The sequence below is a fragment of the Fusarium solani genome, assembly GCF_023522795.1.
Source record: "Fusarium solani strain SB1 chromosome Unknown bctg00000002, whole genome shotgun sequence".
In the NCBI taxonomy this organism is placed as follows: Eukaryota; Fungi; Ascomycota; class Sordariomycetes; order Hypocreales; family Nectriaceae; genus Fusarium; species Fusarium solani.
In genome coordinates, this window is record NW_027072155.1 from 1,782,955 (window position 1) to 1,802,007 (window position 19,053).

General features: G+C 52.1%; 6 protein-coding genes across 6 annotated transcripts; 2 read left to right on the plus strand and 4 right to left on the minus strand.

Moving 5' to 3' along the window:
- Window positions 1-174: 174 nt before the first annotated feature.
- MRS44_004528 (uncharacterized protein) lies at window positions 175-1,857 on the minus strand (the record flags this gene model as incomplete). Its single annotated transcript, XM_046283942.2, has 1 exon — window positions 175-1,857. One exon carries the CDS (start codon window positions 1,855-1,857, stop codon window positions 175-177), a length of 1,683 nt encoding a protein of 560 aa, XP_046136339.1.
- Window positions 1,858-3,373: 1,516 nt separating this feature from the next.
- On the plus strand, window positions 3,374-4,778 carry MRS44_004529 (uncharacterized protein; the record flags this gene model as incomplete). Its single annotated transcript, XM_065622237.1, has 6 exons — window positions 3,374-3,529; window positions 3,597-3,701; window positions 3,754-4,136; window positions 4,189-4,253; window positions 4,306-4,708; window positions 4,757-4,778. The coding sequence occupies 6 exons, from the start codon at window positions 3,374-3,376 to the stop codon at window positions 4,776-4,778; spliced, it is 1,134 nt and encodes a 377-aa protein (XP_065478309.1).
- Window positions 4,779-5,241: 463 nt separating this feature from the next.
- On the minus strand, window positions 5,242-7,170 carry MRS44_004530 (uncharacterized protein; the record flags this gene model as incomplete). The annotated part of the gene is made up of 1 exon (XM_046283224.1): window positions 5,242-7,170. One exon carries the CDS (start codon window positions 7,168-7,170, stop codon window positions 5,242-5,244), a length of 1,929 nt encoding a protein of 642 aa, XP_046136337.1.
- A 1,003-nt stretch (window positions 7,171-8,173) lies between these two features.
- Window positions 8,174-12,471, minus strand: MRS44_004531 (uncharacterized protein; the record flags this gene model as incomplete). Its single annotated transcript, XM_065622238.1, has 11 exons — window positions 8,174-8,857; window positions 8,918-9,108; window positions 9,163-9,278; window positions 9,330-9,859; window positions 9,908-10,077; window positions 10,129-10,879; window positions 10,926-11,072; window positions 11,126-11,405; window positions 11,460-12,116; window positions 12,165-12,360; window positions 12,399-12,471. 11 exons carry the CDS (start codon window positions 12,469-12,471, stop codon window positions 8,174-8,176), a joined length of 3,795 nt encoding a protein of 1,264 aa, XP_065478310.1.
- A 605-nt stretch (window positions 12,472-13,076) lies between these two features.
- Window positions 13,077-15,732, plus strand: MRS44_004532 (uncharacterized protein; the record flags this gene model as incomplete). The annotated part of the gene is made up of 6 exons (XM_065622239.1): window positions 13,077-13,276; window positions 13,445-13,992; window positions 14,041-14,336; window positions 14,390-14,842; window positions 14,897-15,153; window positions 15,204-15,732. The coding sequence occupies 6 exons, from the start codon at window positions 13,077-13,079 to the stop codon at window positions 15,730-15,732; spliced, it is 2,283 nt and encodes a 760-aa protein (XP_065478311.1).
- Window positions 15,733-16,106: 374 nt separating this feature from the next.
- Window positions 16,107-17,637, minus strand: MRS44_004533 (uncharacterized protein; the record flags this gene model as incomplete). Its single annotated transcript, XM_046268874.2, has 2 exons — window positions 16,107-17,375; window positions 17,434-17,637. 2 exons carry the CDS (start codon window positions 17,635-17,637, stop codon window positions 16,107-16,109), a joined length of 1,473 nt encoding a protein of 490 aa, XP_046136334.1.
- Window positions 17,638-19,053: the final 1,416 nt, after the last annotated feature.

A 19,053-nucleotide genomic window follows, 5' to 3' on the forward strand; every position in this document is an offset into this window, starting at 1 on the left:
TAAATGATTGCGTATATTCATCATGTCGATTTATACCGTATCTTCTGCTATCAAATTTGTCCACCATTAAGCATCTCCCTGAGAAAAGTATCTTGCAGACAACTGAGCGACTGCCCTTCAGTGTCATGCCCGAGAAACATATCATCACGTACGATTCTGGAATATCAGAGACTCTCACGCCCAGAAGAATTGTTCCCTGGCCCAAGCACTATCCATCGGAAACAAGACGGCAATCCTCGTATTCTGTCCAATATGCGATAACCCCTCCGGTCGCCCCTTGAGCAAGATACCCCTACGAAGCAGCCCCCCACTAGCATCAATAGGCTTCTCAAAGACAAAAGCCTGCGACGATGCAAGCCTGGTCAAGGTTTGATGCTGCAGGTGGAGCAAGCCGATCATCTGGGGGATCGTCGCGATCAGCCCTTCACCCGAGCTATACTCGGTAGTCTGCTCGGGCACCCGCAGAGCTTGGCGCCATCCGCCTCCACTGCTGGACCATGGCGTCGCTTGGTTCGAGACCTTGATGATCTGCAGCGGAGGCATCTCACCACTGTCAAAGCACTTGACCTTGCGCTTGGTTCGTCCCACGACGTAGCGGTTCGGCTTGATTTCGTCTTGGAGGATTTCGCAGATCTTTCTCGGGACGTCGGATATCATGGCGATGCGGTCTAGAGTGGTGATCTTGTGAGCGGGGGATAGCTTGGCTTGGAAGAGGGCGATGGCACCGACGTAGTCGTCGCTGTAAGTGACGACCGTGAGGTACTCGCTGTCGCCGCCCATGTACTTGTCCAGTCCAAGAAGTTCGTTCTCCAAGGAAAGCAGCCGCTCTTGTTCTTGCTCAGAGAGGTCTTCAAGCTTGTCATCCTTCTTGCCTGGAGTTGTGGGACGCTCCTTGGAAGAACCGTTACCCAACGCCGAGCGCGAGATCCTGATCTTCCGCCCTTCGGAGCTTCGCCACATGCCGAGCCATTCATACGTTGTGAATGACTTCTTCAAAAGGCTCGGTAGGCCAGTGGACGTGAAACCGCCTCCATTACCCATGGCCGAGAGATTGCCACCGAGCTGGACATGCTCGAGAAATTCGTCCAGAGCTTTCTTGGTCTCGGCGACAAACTTTCCCTGGGGTTTCAACTTGAACTCTTCTGCGGGATCATTCCAGCCGGGAAAAACAACATTGTGCTCTGAAGAGTCGGCATCATCGGCCCATCCAGGCTCGTCCACGGTAGTCGAGACATTGACCGTTTCTTCGAACAAAGCCTTCTTGAGATAGAGCTCAAAGCGATTAGGTGTCATCGGTTGCTGCTTCGGGGGTTGCACATCAACGACACCATCACCAAGCCCTCTGGAACCTTCAAATCCCTTCTCAGTGTCATTTTTGCCAGATTTGCGCATATTCCGAGGAATATCGGCACACGACTTTCCAATGGCAGTGAGAAGACGACATGGGCATAGGACGCAACTGAGGCACGGATTTGTGCCCACTGACGCGGCGTGTCCCACGGTATCATCTTGTTCAGCCAGAGCTAGCGCATACTCCCATGAGTCAGGGTCGTGAGTGTTTCTCTCCTGGTAGTACTCTGCGGCATGACCGTTGGACACCTCGGCCTCGGAGATGCCGTGTTCACGGTTCACGAAAACTCCGGGCTGTGGTCCAGCATTGAGCCATGGGTCATCCTCGTCAGACGAGTCGTCTTCGTCTTGGTCGGATTCTGGTTCAGAAGTAGATTCTTGGAGGTTGAGAAGGGCAGTCGCTTTGCCAGGGGTTGTCTCAGTCTCATCGAGCAGGCGTTTGACGGCATTAATCTTCTCCTCGTTGGCGTCTCCTTGCTGAGAGGAAGGCTTCGGCGGAGACTCCATGGTGACTGATAGTGGACGGAGGGTCAATCAGAGAGGGACAGAGAGGCGCGGGGATGCGCGCTTTTGTCCCGATCATGGTTGTCGTGAGAACAGATCGAGACGTGCCTCCTACGGCATTGGCGCCAAGCCTGAAAGTCTGTTTGGACATGGCTTCACTCGTGATAAAGTTTATCTGTATCAACTCAGATAGTCTGGGGTCTAGACTATCTTGTGAACCTTGTTAGTCATCATGATCGACGCTCTTGACCCATCTTCTTGATCGTTCTCTTCCTGATCTTCTTGTCCCCATGCCCTGCCCACTGTTCACTCACTGTCCACTCACTGCCCATTGCAATTCACCATAAGCATTTTCCATTCTCCAGGGCCCTATCGAAGCAATCTAGCCTTGCCTGAGCTTTTATCTTATCGAAAGAAGTCACATGGCGCCGGCTTCATTACATCATGGGTCCGATTTCAATTAATTTAACTTTCGCTCAAAATCTTGACTCAGCCTCGCCCCAGATTCCTTAAGCCTCACAGTCTTGGCATGCACTAAGTAGGCAAGGTCGTGTTTATCGATTGTACTAGGGTTCTAAAACACGCATGAACATGATTCTTGACGTGCTCACTTCCTTTGGTGGCTTTTTCCCAATCATTCTAGACTAGTGGTATGATTCTCCTGACAAATCTTTTCAACACATGATCGACACAGATAATGACCTGACACTTGGCCGAAGTGTTGACGGCGAATTGACGGTTGCTGGCAATCTGACAAGCCAAGATGAAACAGAATTTGAACATCTTTTCCATTTTTGGGAATTCAATAGCGATCAGAAATGACTCGCCTACAGAAATGCCCCTGAGTTGAACGGAACTACCCATGTTTGGGGGGCAATGTCATGCACCCTTGTCAAGCCAAGCTTCTCTCGGCATTCTTTTGGGATGTCCATGACTCAACAATTTATAGCACGCGCAGGGTCCAAGGTGACATCGATCGGCATTGGATCCAAGTCTAGGTCTTAGTCCATGTGGTTCTACATCGCTAGCATCACTTGGCTGTGTTTCCAAAACAACGCCAGGGGTTCAACTCCTTTCCGCGGACTAGCCTCTGGGCCGGCCAAGCCTACCCGATTCGACTAGTCGGCCCGCAATCAACCGGCTGTTGACACGTCGGGGCCATTCCGGAGCCGTAGTTTGAACTTGAACTGGGGGTCCGACCCTCCTCAACGGTTGCGGGCCTCGGCTTTTGTGGTTCCCTCTCCTGAAGTTGTCGTCTGCACTGCAAAGTGCCCACATGAAAAAGATTGCATGCATCTCCTGCGTCTCCCATTCCGCTGTACCGTAGCATCGGGACACCGCGCCCACTGCCGGAAATGGATCACAATGCAACTCATATTCCCCGAGGGCCTAGGATTATCTGGCACGGACGTCTGCAAGAATTGAGTTTTACATAAAATGCCCCCCGGCTTCCAAGTTGCCCGAACTGCTCTGGCAGTTCCGGGGCTGTTTCTTGCAAACCAACAGTTTCTGGCCCATCATGGCGACCAAGATTGAGAATCGAGGGCCGGAGCTCATGGCCGTCAACATCACCTTTCTAACGGCGGCGCTTATTTCCATGATTTTGAGAGCATATGTTCGGAGTGTCATGGTAAAGGCGTTTGGCATTGACGACTGGCTCATGGTTGTTGGAACGGTATGTTGGATCGCCATCCTTGCTTGACAAAGTTTCGCTTTCTGACTTGGCATTGATCTTCTTCCAGGTCTTCTTCACTCTATATGCCTCTTTCTCCATGACGGGCGTCACCTATGGTACCGGACGTCACCACAAGGACCTCGAATTGGTTCAGATCCAAACGGCCAAGATGGTAACTTTTCCTACCTGACGAGCCATCTCAACATGATCTAACTTGGACTCAGTGCTGGTGGTTCTGCTACCTTTGGTACTCCCTCTCCATGGTATCATCCAAACTCTCCATCGGTTGGTTCCTCCTCCGCGTCACGACGAGCAAGATCCATCGATGGGTAATCTACCTCGCCATGATGTCGACCACGTTGTCAGGCATCATCTTCTTTTTCGTCACTCTATTCCAATGCAGCCCCATGTCGTACTTCTGGAACGAGGAACAACCTGGAAAGTGTGTCAATGTCAACGTCGTCATCGCTCTGGCAACGCTCTACAGCGTCTTTGCCGTCATTTCGGATTTCATCTTTGCTCTTCTTCCCGGACTTATTGTCTGGAAGTTGCAACTCCACAAGAAGACAAAGTTGATGCTGATCCCTCTCCTCGCCATGGGCTGCGTGTAAGTTTGGTCTCGCCTACTCATATATTGAAGATGCTAATAGAGAATCCAGGGCAAGCTCGGCTGTTATTGCTCGTTTCCCATACCTGCCCAAGTTTAGGGAGGATGATTTCCTCTGTGAGTACTCTGTGCGTTCTCGCACTCGACCATGAACTGACTTGATCATCAGGGAACACTCTCGACATTGCCATCTGGTCATCGGTTGAGCAAGGTCTGGCCATCACCGCTGGTAGTCTCGCAACTCTGAGACCGCTCCTCAAGCTAGTAGCATTCCGCCTCGGACTCACCAGCAAGCCCATCTCTATGCCGCCTTCGGGCTACGGGGTCTCAGGACACCGTAACACTGGCACTGGAACCGAGGGATACTTCTCGGGTCACAACGCATACACACTTTCTTCTGTTGGTCGTGACGGGTTGTCAGATAAGAAGGCCAGTGCTGGCTCCGGCGCAGCAAAGGAGTATGGCATTGGTGTCAAGAGAGAGGTTCAGATCACAACAACTGGACGAAATGAGAGTGAGGAGGAGTTGCACTCGCCGCAGCCGTGGGTCAAGGCGAATAGTCACTGGCAACAGTGAGAAGATGCAGTAAACAGATGATGCACATACTACATGAACTACAGATCACGACATTCTTTGTACTAATTGAGAAAAGCGGCAGCCACTTGGAGAGACTAGATAGCTAGGCAGATAATTAATAGACACGGGACTTCACAGCTGGAAGCAGATTTCCCACGTTGTACTACTAAGTGCATTGGCTCTTTGAGATTATGCTGTTTCTCAATTCAGTTGCCATGCTGGCATGTGTCAATAACCATGCTCTTTGTTATTGTGGCTGATGGCTCCTCTTGGAAGGTCACCAAGGTCACATTGTGCACTGCATTGACTGTCGATCGTGGTGGGCCCTGGACCCACGAGCAGCACTTGGTGACATCTTGATATCTTAGAGGTAAATTAACCCCATTTTAGAAGGTCTTTAATTTGGGAATCCCACTTGGGGACGTTGGCGCTTGTAATAATGTATAATTGCGTTGATTATTATGACATCTTGCTCGCTAACGCTAACCGCTATCAAACACCTTACTCATACATGGTTCGCCATCATCACTCATCCCTCCTTCAAAGCAGCCAAGATATCATCAGCGGCCTTCTCAGCAGCCATGTACGTAGACACGGCAGTGAAAGTACCCGGGATACGGGGGTACACGGAAGCATCGACAACACGGAGGCCAGCAACACCGCGCACGCGGAACTTGGAGTCGAGAACAGCCATCGGGTCATCGTCAGTACCAATGGGGCAGGTGGAAGAGGCGTGGTGACCCCAAGCGGTGTCCTTGATGTAGGTCTCAATGTCCTTCTGGGAGGTCACATCCTTTCCGGGGAGGACCTCAGTGATAGGGACGGCTTGGCCGGCAAAGGCCTTGCGGGTGAGCTCAACGGCCTCGTACAGGGCCTGGAGATCCTTGGAAGAGTCTCCACTGCCGGTGTCAAAGTAGTTGAAGGTGATATCAGGGACATCAAGGGGATCGGCAGAGCGAAGAGTGACCTCGCCAGCAGTGTTGCGGGGATGAGCCTTGAGGATGGCCCAGGAGAACCAGTCGTGCTCAATAGTAGCGTTGACGGCGTACTGGGGGAAGTATCCTCGGAAGTTGACGGGGCCACCGAAGGCAAAGACGTCAAACTCATCCTTGGCAGTAGCAGTGCTCTTGTAGAACATGGCAGCGGCAAGACCAGAGGAAGAGTAGATGCCGTGGTCACCATCGACGGGAGCCCTCCAGCGGTCGAGGCAAGGGTCCTCGTCAGTAAAGAGGCTAAAGGTGCATCCATCGAACGCGGTAAAGTTCTGGGGAGGGTGGCCTTGGACAGTGATTTCGTAGTGATCCTGGAGGTTGGTTCCAACGCCAGGAAGATCAGAGATGACGGGAATGTTGAACTTCTTCAGCTCGGCGGCAGGACCAACACCACTGAGCTTGAGAATCTGAGGGGTATTGTAGACACCTCCAGCGACAATGACCTCGCGGGAAGCAGTGGCACTGCCTTCCTTGCCAGCGGCATCAGTGGACAGAGGGCTGGCCTTGTAGAGGTGCTTGCCGTCAAGGAACTCGACACCGGTAGCACGGGGAGGCTTAGAGTCATCAAAGGTGACCTTGGTGACGTAGGAGTTGGTTCGCACGTCGAGAGGGTACTTCTTGGTGCCGTTCTCAAAGGTGGCGTCTCGGACAGAGAGAATGAACTCACGGGGTCCGATACGACTGGCCTCACGAGAAGAAAGGGGAATCTGGTAGTATCCAGGGTTCTTGTCGCGAGTGGCAGTGTTGGCGTTGGCATCGCCGGCAATGAGGTCATCCATGGTGATGTTGGTGCCGCTGACCTCGCTCAGAGCGACAGCGCCTCCGCTGAGGAGGCTGAGGAGCTGCTCATCGCCAAGAGGGATGCTGAGAGGAGCAGTCTCGGTGCTGAACCAGCCATCGTAGCCGTGGCCATCCTGTCCAGCGGGCAGGTATCGGTTCTCCTCCAGCTTGACAAAGTACTTGCGCATGTTCTCGGCAGACCAAGAGTCATCACCAGTGAGGGAGGCGATATACTCAAAGTCAGACTCGTGAGGGTACACAGCAATCAGGGCATTGTGAGCTGTGCATCCACCCAGGGCCTGAGTACGAGGGTACAGAGTTCCCTTGAGCTTAGAGCCCTTGGGAGGGTTGAGACCAGTGTACTCGCCGCCATCGGGGGTCTCGTAGGTGGCCTTGTAGTCGCGGGCCTGTCGTGCATCGTCGGCGTAATGATGCACAAAGAAGTTCCAGGAAATCTCAGGGTCTTCAGAGGCGTTGGCGGAGTAGGCAGGGACCGTGTAGTTGACCGAGTTGTAGTCCTCACCAGCCTCGATGAGAAGAGTCTTGTGACCAGCCAGAGCGAGACGAGCGGCCAGGGGACCACCACCAGCACCAGAACCAACAACGATGTACTCATAGCCGGTAAGGGCGACTGCGTAGACAGAAGCCGGAGCGGCCAAAAGGCCGTAGAGGAAAGAGTTTCTCATGCTGACGCTGATCAATGACCCAAAGCCCGTGTAAGTGAAGGAATGAAGAAGGATGAACGACGGCTGTCGATTAGCGACCGATGAATGATCAGCAACGGTCCGGATCCTCCATCTTTTATAGCATTTTGCTTCTTTGGCGATCTGTGGATCTGACCTTACCGCTAGACCACGATGCAAGTCATGTCCTCAGAGATGCCTCGGCTGCCAAGTCCAGAACAAGCATGGCATTGACGCGTCGACGGAGATGAAGGAGCCAAGACTTCTAGGCACGCAATGCTACAGAGCCTCCTTGCCTCCGCATAAACGGTGGCGAAAAATGCTAGAGTAGCGGCTCGCTCTCTTAGCAGCCCGCTCTCTTAGCAGCCGTTGTGGTTGCTGCGAATGGCACGGCAGTAGGAGATGATAACCCCAGATAGTTGATCTCCGCTCAACCCCTGTAACGTCGGTAGCCGTTAGTAGCTTGGTTTCGTCGGCGTAGAAGGAGGCATTCGGCCGTGTAGGGTTGCATTGGGTGAAGCATGGTTCGCTCAGGGGTCAATCCGGCGGGGATCGAGCTTGGACTGGGCCCTTGCTTGATGCTTACGAGATAATCAATGAGGAGAGCGAGATGGTTGAGATAACTTGTGAGATTGTGTCATAGGGGCACAGGGTAGGATACATGAATTTCGGCAGTTGGTCAAGTGTCAGGCCGAGTTGCTGCTTGAAAATCTGCAATCTCTTTTTCTCGGCCGAGTCAGGGGCATTCAGCCGGAGCCAAGTGTGGCGTCACGTAAGAATTGCGGCAAATTGATCATGGGCTCAAATAAAGAATCTATAATCATTGTAAAGAATATGCTACCGCCTGGTATTATCCATAGAGTTGAAGTGAATCTAATGCCCAGTCCTCGAGAAAATCTACCCCAGAATGCATGAATGTCAATCTATGTTAACCATTCACCAAAACTCCAGTGTCTAACTCTGGCCCCATGGTATTGCCCTACACCCACCCGGATGGTTCTCTGATTTAGACTCCGCGGTCCAACTTCTGAGCTTCACACATCTTGGAATACATGCCTCCCTGCTCAATCAGTTCATTATGCGTTCCGGCCTCGATAATCCTACCACCGTAGAAGACAAAGATGCGGTTAGCCTCTCGGACAGTAGACAGCCGATGAGCAACGGCAATAGTGATTCTATCACCCGTAGAGGCTGCCTCCATCAAAGCTGCCTGAACAATACGCTCAGACTCGGTATCCAATGCACTCGTGGCTTCATCGAGGAGAATGACGTTGGGCTTGCGGACCAGAGCACGTGCGATGGCGATGCGTTGACGTTGTCCGCCAGAGAGTTGACTTCCACTTGAGCCACATGGCGTACCGAGACCTTCAGGCAGCGAAGACACAAAGTCCCAAGCGTTGGCGGCTCGGCAAGCTTCTTCAATGACGCTGTCAGGAACAGTCTCATCAACACCGACATCCATTCCCTGAGAGACGTTTTCACGGATGCTTCCGGGGAAGAGGGTAGGCTCTTGTTGAACAAGAGCGACGTGGTTACGGTATGTCAGAGGGTTGATGGATGACAAAGGAGCTGCCGAGTCGATGGTGATGGTTCCACTGGTTGGATCGTAGAATCGCTGAAGAAGAGAGATCATGGTGCTCTTGCCACAGCCTGAGGCGCCGACAAAGGCCACAAACTCGCCGCGATCAATCTACAGTTCACAGTCGTTAGATGGTATTCAAATTGGTAGACAAGGTCACGTTGTACGTACCTTGAGGGAAACACCCTTGAGAACGCGGTTATCCGGAGCCAGCGGATAAGAGAACTGCACATCGTCAAAGTCATAGGACCTGCAACCATTTGCAGGCCCCTTTTCCTTGTTCTCGTCAGTCTCGCGGATCGTTGGCTCCAGCTCCTTGAGCCAGAAATAGTAGTTTGTCGCTTGGTTGGCTTTGGTGAAACCTGTGTACAGATCAGCTGCTGAACTTGTCCCGCCTTTCAAGGTTGAACACTCACTGCTCGCAAAACTAAACAATTGTCCCGCTGCCTGGCCTGAGAAAAAGACACCCATGAACGAGACCATGAGCTGATAGAAGGAGATCTCTCCGTCGTGGACGAGCTTGGATCCCCACCTGTAAGCAATATTAGCATTTACTCTGCGTTGTAGAGAATATCGTACTAACCAGAAACCGAGGGCCAGAATAAAGTACTCAACAGCTTGAGTCATGGAGAACCAAATCATCATGTGAAACATGGAAGGCGCCGTTTGACTGATGGCCTGGTCCAGCTCGTTGGTGTACTTTGTCAAGACAGTGTCCTCGATGGCAAGGGAAGAGACGGTTCGGATCGCCGTGACAGTCTCAGAAGCCACCGAGGAACTGGCGGAAAATCTCTTGCCCATATCCGTGTCCATCTTTGTCTCGAGCCGAATTCGCGCGTAACCGGCTAGCAGCATGGGAGGGATGCCAGCAAACACCCCGACCAGGCCGAGCTTCCACGAGACCACCAAGGCTAGAACACTAGAAGCGAGGACGTTGATGGCTGATAGAAGAACAAGCGCCACATTGAAGCCCATGAGCTCGAGGACGGCCTGGGGGTAGGAATCTAGACGGCTGATGAGTGCACCAACGGTATTCTCTGGTCGGTCAAAGAATCTCAGGTCCTGCCGAAGGGTAAGGTCGAAGATCTCCTTTCGAAGCTTGATGTTCAACGTCTGCATAGCGTCAGCTCCGATCCCACCACTAAATACTCATTGGCTTACCTGTGCAATCACGTTGGTTGCCCATCCGAGAATAAAGTAGACAAAGAGGGATCCTAGAGCCAAGACGAACAACATGAGTGAGAAAAAGTTGCCGCGGGAGACCATGTTTGGACTGGAAAAGACGGTCATGACCTTTCCTAGCAGAACTGCTTGTCCAGGGAAAACAGCAGCTATTCAGACGTCAGCATGTTCTGTTCGCACCAATTCCTCAAAATGCTTACCTCCGGCAGTGCAGGTGGCCAAGATCAACAGGTACCAGTTCCACAAGTTGGGAGTGGCCATGATGAGCCTCGCGATGCTGTGGATTAGGCCCGTCTTGTTGTACAGCTCGTGATCTTCCCGGTCCTTGAGTGATGCCAGGTGCTGAGCTTCTACCGTCTTGAGCTTTGCCAGAGATTGAATCGGCTCCACATCATTGCCCTTTGTCGTTTCTTCATCCGATGACTGGTCGCTGTCTTGTCCGTTTCCAGAGGGAGAAAGATCCTGCGCCATGACGAGCTTGGCATAGACTTTGTTGAGGGCCACGAGGTCATTGTGACGGCCTTGCTCGACAATCTTGCCCTTGGACATGACGACAATGTTGTCAGCGTTGCGAATGGTTGCCAGCTTGTGTGCAATGACGATGGTTGTGCGGTTCTTGGAAGCACTGTCTAGCGCCTGCTGAACGATGGTTTCTGAGTGAGGATCAAGAGCGCTGGTAGCCTCGTCGAGCAACAAGATCTTGGGTTCCGAGATGACGCTCCGGGCAATGGCAACTCGCTGCTTTTGGCCACCTGAGAGAAGACCGCCTCTCTCACCGATGCGCGTGTCATAGCCTTGAGGGAGAGACATGATGAAGTCATGGGCAAAGGCGATCTTGGCTGCGTGTTCCACCCGACTCATCTGTTCGTCGCGGGAAGCAAATTGCCAAGGAGTTCCAACTAGACCATTGGCAATGTTTTCAAAGACGCTGCCATTGAATAGAACGGGTTCCTGGTCGTGTTAGGTTGAGTACGTGGCATGGGATCTGAATCTTTACCTGTTGAACAAGGCGGACATTGGTACGTAGCCAAGACAGATTGAGCTTCTTGATGCCTGTGCCATCGAGCGTGATAGCGCCAGAGGTTGGGTTGTACCAACGCTCGAGCAAGCCGATGATGGTGCTTTTGCCTGAACCACTTGGGCCCTTGGAACTGTTAACATGACGCAACGTGTCTTGGACGAGTAGGTACCACTTACGACGAGGGCCGTGACCTTTCCGGCTGGAACGTTGAGACTGAAGTCTTCCAAGACCTTGACATCAGGGCGGCTGGGATAGCTGAAGCCAATTCCTTGGAGAGCAATGACACCATGCGGGTCCTGGGGCTTCTCTCCAGACTCATCGAAAGGGTTGATCTCGGACTTGCGGTCAATCAAGACGAACAGCTCAGTGGCTGCTGATGCTGCACGTCCAAATGCGACAAAGTGAGGAGCAATCATGCTGATGGTGCTGGCGGCAATGATGACGGACATCAAGACTCTACCCGACGTTAGCGTAACTATACTTGGCGTATACCTCGGTCATGAAACTCACGTAAAGACCTTGCCAATGCCAGAGACCTCGCCACGGGCGATCATGGCGATACCCTGCCAAAAAGCCAAGCCCATGCCGCTGTAGACGACAAAGTACTCGCCACCAAACATGAGTCCGTAGAGTATATTCTTCTTCTTTCCCTCGCGGAAGACATCCTGCAAGAAGATGTCAAACTTGGCAACAACTCTTGATCGGAGGCTGAAGGCGTGAATGGTACGGATTCCCCCAAAGATACTCTCGGCGTAGCCTCCAGCTTGGGCTTGGATCTTTAGGATCCTGGTCTCGATCTTGGCGTCAGGGACCGACAAGGTGCCGACAATGATGATCAGGGCAGGCACAATGCAGATCAAGATGAGTGTGAGCTTCCACTGGCTGATAAAAGCGATGACAAAGGCGGCGACGAATGTGGAGATGGACTGGATAACGATTCCAAGCTTCTCTGCGATGCCCGATTGGATCAGCTTGCCGTTGGAGGTTGCCTGCATCGCGATGGAGCCAGCGACGCCTTGGTCGAAGTAGGCGATCTCTTGACTGAAAGCGGCTTTGAGGTAGGATCGACGGATATTTCTAGTGAGGTGGTATGCGACGTAGGTAAAGAGGGAAGCGTATACGTAGGTTGAGACGAGTCGAACGATGCCGATGTAGACGAAGTAGAGACTGGCTTGTCAGCGATATCGAGCGATCAAGGGCGATGGTTGAACTCACGCAGTCTTTTCCACGGCTGCCATGAAGCCCTTGGGGGCAGAGCCAGAGGTGGTAAAGTCGTTGAGAAGAGTGATGAACTGTCCAAGGACCACGTTGACCATGGCTAATGCGACACCTGAGGCGATGGCGCCGATTACGCCAATCACCTCGAGAAGGTAGAGCTGAGGGGTGCCATATCGAAAGACTCGCTGGATCACTTGTTAGCCAAAAGATAGGTATGCGACAGGTATTAACTTGCGATAAAGGACTTCATAGCTGAAGTCTTTTCAGGGTCGCGAGCCTTCTGGCCCGCGTCTTTGGCTGCCATGGGAGATGCTGGCGCGCAATGGTGGGGTTGTTGGCCGTGTAACTGGGAGCGCAAGGGACGAAGAAAAGATGAAGGGAATGAGCCAGAAGTGATGCTACCGTTTGAAAAGAATTAAGAGAAGAATTAAAGAGTCAAGGAACGAAGACGAAATGTTGCGACAACATGCAAACAATTGCAAGGGGTGAAGAAGAAGTATTTATTATTCTCCCTATCTCCCACCAACAAGATTACGAAGTCTCCAATCATCCCGCACTCTGCAAAGCCTCACGTCCGTCCGAAAATTTGACCCCTTCACGTCATCTCGATGGCTGTGAGATGCTTCGGACCCGGACGCCAAGACCCCGTGGCCGGGAGGGCCCTCAGCTTCGGAGCCCGGAATCCCAGCGCTCCGGAGGTCCGTGCCAAGACTTCAAAAGGATTGCCTAGCATCTTAGGGGGGCGAATGACGGAGTCCGCGTGTCCCGTGCGTGAGGGAGCTACATATGTGATTACGGTCAGAGTCCGCACGTCTTTTGTCTTGCGTTTGCAATCCTTCGCTTTTTCTTTGGCTCCGTAGCGTCCGTGTTTGCTCGCTTACAGGCGTGAAGCCTTTTCCGCTTACCACCATGACATCAACGCCTTCCGAGGGGCGCCAGACGCCTGCAGAGAATTTGATGCATCACGACACGAGCTTCACGCAGGACCAACTGTCGCAATTTGAGGAGCACGAGGGGCCCATTCTAGAAAAGCTCGCAGTAGGAGCCATTTTACACAATATTTTGACAGCTGCTAACTATGATAGTGCTCGAATTGTCGACAGCGCAAGGTGTGACTTGCATCCATCTCAAGCGGGTCCCAATGTTTACATCTTCAGGTCAAATGCGATCGCGTATACCCATGCACCCACTGCATCAAGACCAAGGCGCAATGCATTTTCCCTTCAGGTCAAAAGCCAAGGACAAAACGCCAACGCGTTCTAATATCCAGCATCTAGTGAGTCCATCTGGACGGCTCTGCTGCTGACTGAGCTGACCACGTCAACATTCGACAGCGAGAACAAGATTGACCGCATCGTCAACAGGATTGAAGAACTCAATCAAACTATCCAACAATTGAGTCTCAATCAATCTGGCCCCAAGTATCATGGCACTGCACTCAATCCGCAGACATCCCAAACCGCCTTCCGTCCAACGCCTGCAGCTTCAGAGCCAACCCCATCCAACCCCAGCAGCTTCGTCGACGAATCCCCTCCGTACTCTTCCAAGCCAGAGTATGAGGGCGAGTCGTCTCTATTTGCCCACGCCGTCTTTGCGACAAAGTTCCTCCAAAACTCGGTCAGAAACAACTCGTCGTCCGAAGTCGCACTCGAGATGACGTCTGTTCTCAACGCCCTCAGGGGTGTTATAGACGCCCAGAAGCAGGAGTCTGACACTGTTGAGAATCTTTATCCAAATGCTTTGCCGCTTCCTCCAGGGACTAGTCTTCGTAAACTTCCCATGCCTTCCACCGAAAAGGCGATGGCGTGTCTCCGGATAGCTCAAGGTAGGTTTGCGCTAGAAAACAAGTCTCAGGCAACTGACACTTCCAAAGATAGCACTCCAATCCAAATCCTCTGGCTCATGGACCTTCAAACGATACCCGAGTTCACCACGCATTTCATCAAAGTTTGCTCTCCGGGGCCGGTCACAGAAGCAGATCTAATCATCTTCTACCTCGGTCTGTATTGGCTCTTTTGCGAGTGCACCAATGTAGTAGAAGATGAGAGTCTCAAGAAGGAATACACTGCGCAGTCCATCATATGCCGAGATAGTCTCGAGACAGTTCTCTCTAGGCTTCCATTTCATATGCCTGCGACACTCGAGCACGTATTAGCCTTGTGCATGGCAGTGAGTTTCCCAAAATCTCCCGAAAACAAGTCCCACGTACTCATCAACCCTAGTCACTGTACTGTGTGCAAAGGTGCAAGCCATCAGCAGCATGGAACTTCATATGTGCAGCCTCCAACCTCAGTCAGTCTCTCGGTCTTCACAGCAGCGTCATGCTGGACCAAGAAACGACAGAGTCAAAGAACCAAAAGACCCGGCTCTTCTGGTGCATCTATACGACCGAGAAGATGCTGGCCCTCCGCATCGGCCGCTCTTCCACCATTCGAGAAAACGACATTACCGTCCCGAGTATGACCCCTGAGGTTTTGAACAACCCTTTCTTCAGTCATAGCTTCTTCAGCCAGGCCTTTCCCATCTGGATTGGCATGTCGACCCTTCAGGGCCGAGTATACGACGAGATTTACAGTCCAGCCTCTCTTGCACAGCCAGCAAGTGTTCGCACCGCACGAGCGAGAGCCTTGGCCGACGAGACCAAAAGGTTGATGGCGGTCGAGGACGACCTACAGGTGAGTAGCCATTTTCCCGCTGATGGGCCCAAATTCTGAGTCACGCTGTTCCAGATCAAATGTGAAGATCAAGTATCTCGTAAACTCGGCACTGTCTTGAGCCAGCTCTGCTTTCGTAGCGAGCGGGTTACTAGCCTCTCAATGCTCACCCTTATCTACCGCAGCATTCCCCCTGATAAGCCCGGTGGTTCGGTGTTTTGTGACGAATGCATCGCCACAGCCAGACAAGCAGTCAAGGAGCACGAGAAGTGTGTCGAAATCTTCACCAGCACGGAGAAACAGTCAAACTATTTCTTGCTATATATCAACTGGTAAGTCCTGACTCTAGTCTATTGGTCCGTTTTTTAACTCTGCTGTCAAGGACACTTCTCCAATCCCCCTTCATCCCCTTCATCGTCTTGTTCTGTCACATGATAGAGACGTCTGATCCATCCGATCTGCCCTGTCTGCGAGACCTGGTCCACACACTTGAGACGGTGACAGAACCGTCCCAGTATTCCCTGTGTCAGAAGCAGCTGAGTATGTTCAAAGCTCTCTACGACGTCGCGGTCAAATATTTCAACATCAGAGCCGCTGCGACACCAGAGGCCATGCTTGATACGAGAGGAACGGGGTCAGCCGGTTATTGCACACCAAACCCAAAATTGCCTTCACCAGTGCCGCAGATGGGGGCAAGCAACCAGAATGTGGCAAATTTATCAGGTATGCTGCCTTTTTCGAGCAGTGGACAGCCTGTTGATGCAGCACAAGGTCAAATGCCCATGTACGATTCAAGGACCAATCAGTTTGAGCCAGGAGAATTTGACATGGGGATAGACCAGCCCAGTAGAGAGCTGGCAACGTGGTTCTATGCCAATCACGACATGATGAGGATGCTAGAGGACACATAAAGTATAGACAGTTTAGGTGATATCTCGAACAGGCTCCATCAGGGGCTTCCCCATCTGGTGCCTTTACCTGACACCACTTTTCCTCCAAACGGCCGCACCGAATCTGAACAGATCGGTTCGGAGGTTCAGACCACTAGAGCGGAGTAGGCGTAATATTAGAAGGCCTTGAAGTTTCGCCAGAAGGTCTATGATGAGGTTCAGAAGATCTATACCTAAGGATTAGAAGAGGGCGGGGGAAATCTCAGGCTACCTGGTAACTCTTGGGGAACGTCCGCGACAAGGTCTTCCTAATAAGTGATTACATTTATAAAACTACCTTAGAGCTATGTAAAAGGTCCCATCTAATAAACATAGCTTAACACGCACTCTCTAACTCAATGTCGCTGACGTTTCGGAGAAGGAGTACCAGACTCTGGCGTGCGATACTTTGCTGCAGCCGAAGGCATCGGCTTAAGCGTCGACTTTGCTTCAGCCGAAGACTTCTCTTGACTCTCTTTCTCTTCCTTAAGGCAATCGAGGGACTTTCGAATCCCTTCTAGCCGCTTGCCCCGGCCCCAGTCTAGGATGTTGTGTACAATTTTGCGGAACTTGACGGATTGCTCAGGATCATGAAGGAGGTAGCTGCCGACATCTGCCATGTGGTATTCCCGCTCATCCTGTTTCCATGACACATATAATCGCGCCTCCGTATTGCGGATAGCAATGCTGAATGCAGCGCTGTCGATCGGTTGGGTAGGGACGCTCGTGCACTGCCTCAATTCAACGTTGAGCTCTTCCGTGATATTGACACAAGTCGCTGATCCCCCCAGACATTGGTTCGTCGCCACCCACAAACTGCCGCTCTCACCCTTGAACTCGACGAGCAAGAATGGATATAGGAGTCCGTCATTGTTTGCCTCAATCCCTTTTTTCAGGGTTCGTAGCTGCTGGGGAAAGGCATTCTGCATCGTGTATCCATAGAGCACGTCCGGTATAGGGATGCTGACTCTGTGCTCAGAATCCGTGCTGGGAACATGCCCCTGGGCCATTTTTCTTTTCCCGGTGCGTGTGACATGGTCAAAAGGCTCGGGGTCGGGGAAAACGTGAACAAGGAAATAATTTTCCACACGTGCCTCTGATGCACCCCGCGAGAGATCTTCGAGTCTTGCGTCGCGCCGAATCTCATCCGCTGATGGGCCAGGAGAATCCCGGCCCTGGCGCATCCGGTCCAAGAGTTCGGTGATAGGTGTTGGAGTCGGGTCGTATGAATGGTCGTAGTAGATGTTGTTTCTGACCAGGTTATAATCTCGGTAAGTGGGCTCTTCCACAAGGCTTCTTTTCGAAGAGGACTCAGTGGCGTTCGATCCGTTGGGTGAATCGGCCCCTGAGGAAGAAGGGGGCATCGACGCCGTCGAGCCTTTAGCAGCCTTACGTGTTTGGCGCATCGTTAGAGCCGATCTCGTAAGCCTAGGCGGGATGGGGTAGTCGGCTACAGGTTGAAGACGGCTTTCTAACCGGCAGCGTCTATCTCGGTTGGAACCAGCGGATTCGAGCCACTCAAGAATAAACCTGTGCTTCGAATTGGCGGGCTGGATGGGATCGATACACTTCTGGAGAAATGATACGGATGGGGGCTTCGGTCTCGGATGCTGGAGGACCGGTGCCTATTCAAGCTATGCCATTAGCACTTGACCCTCTACAAACGCATGCTGTCGTACGGACCTCATCAGCCCCTTCACCTTCAGCTTCAGGTAGCTGCGCGTTGGTCGATGGCTTCTTCGTAGGCGACTGGTCGATGTCGTCGAGCTGCCGCTTTGTCGATCTCTCTCGCGCGTCTTGTGGGAGGCCCACTGGATGGAGCAGCTGCTCTTGCGGTAGTCTCGGGCGAGAGCGCCTGGACTGAGGCTTGGAGATCCTGTTGTTCATGATGGCAAGCAGTTCTTATAGAGCATGAAGGAAGATTTGTGCAATAACGTCCCGGGCTGGCCGACCAGAAAGTCCTTTGTTTGTCTCGCGCTGGGCCCCAGCAGCAACCGCGGCACTTGAGAATGAGTTGATTGGCTGTTGACGCCTTGGGGTGCAGGTGGCCCGGGCTGCGGCTAAGTGCGTCTGCCATGGATGGCATATCGTGTGGGATAGGCGCCCAGACTAAAAAAAATGGTATACGGTAGGGAGGCAAGTAGAGCTTTGCCGAGCCAAGAGAACGCAATTTAGAATAAAATAAAGAAATAAAAATATAAAATAAATAAATAATACTCTAAAATTTATATAAAATCTTAGATTTATAATCATAAGCCTTTTATGCTATGATTCGGCGGATTAAAAGTGACAGTACTTGCGAAGTGTGCTATTCTTTTCTTCGACCACAAGGTAGGCAACATTAAATCCCTGTCTAGCCGCGCGTGCCCTATCGCTAGGCGATGTCATAACCCTTGAGCGTACTCCTTGCCATCCGGTCTTTATCATGCAATAACTGTCATCTGGCGGAGGATTCCAATAGTGGCTTTTAGGCTGTGTTGGTATCTGCGCTCCCAAGTTGGATGCATTGAGCGGCGTGGCGCTCAACCGGGTGTTTTTGACAAGTTTTATCGTGTTTAAACATGTTCTGTGTGCAACCGACCGCGCCCTGGATGTGTTGCAGAACCTCGCCCATCGCAGGCTGCCGCAGGACCTTGTGAATAAGAGTGAAAGTTGATGCAGAGTATGACTAGACTATGTTTCATGATATCTAGCTCTACCGCTTGCAGTTGGTTGCATGGCTCTGAGGGGTGTGGCAGGCTCGTTGATATGTATAAGGCTGTTCTGATTGAAGTTGAGGTATAGTTAAGCCCCTGGAAACCGGGCCATGATGACAGTGCATCAAACATGTATTAAGAACTGTGTTTTTTGCTGTTGCAGCTGACGGTCTCTCGCGGAATGGTCATTGCAGACAACATAAAAAGAAAAGAAAAAGTCATCCGCCGCGCCAGCAGCCCCTCTGAGAAGATTCTCCTCAATGTCGGGGCAGACCTGGATTCCGCCGCAGAAGACCGCCGGAGAGACTGGGATGGGGTGGTGGAGGCCGCAAGCATGGGCGTCTGGGCTGTTGGCAACCCCTCGGATTGGGTGGGAAGAGGGAGCAGCTTTCAGGGGTGCGAGATGCTTCTTTGCTAGATTATTCTAAAGTTCTAGCCCGGCGTGGGTAGGCGCTGAATCAGGAACTGACCCCACACTCTAAACAGGCGCCGTGTTATTGTCAGAGGATGTTTCGTTGGTGGCAGGGGAGTGGCAAGGATGGTTCTAGAAGAAGAGCATCTTGTGGAAAGAGTGTAGGCCTTGGTTGTACGCAATCTCACCGGTTCC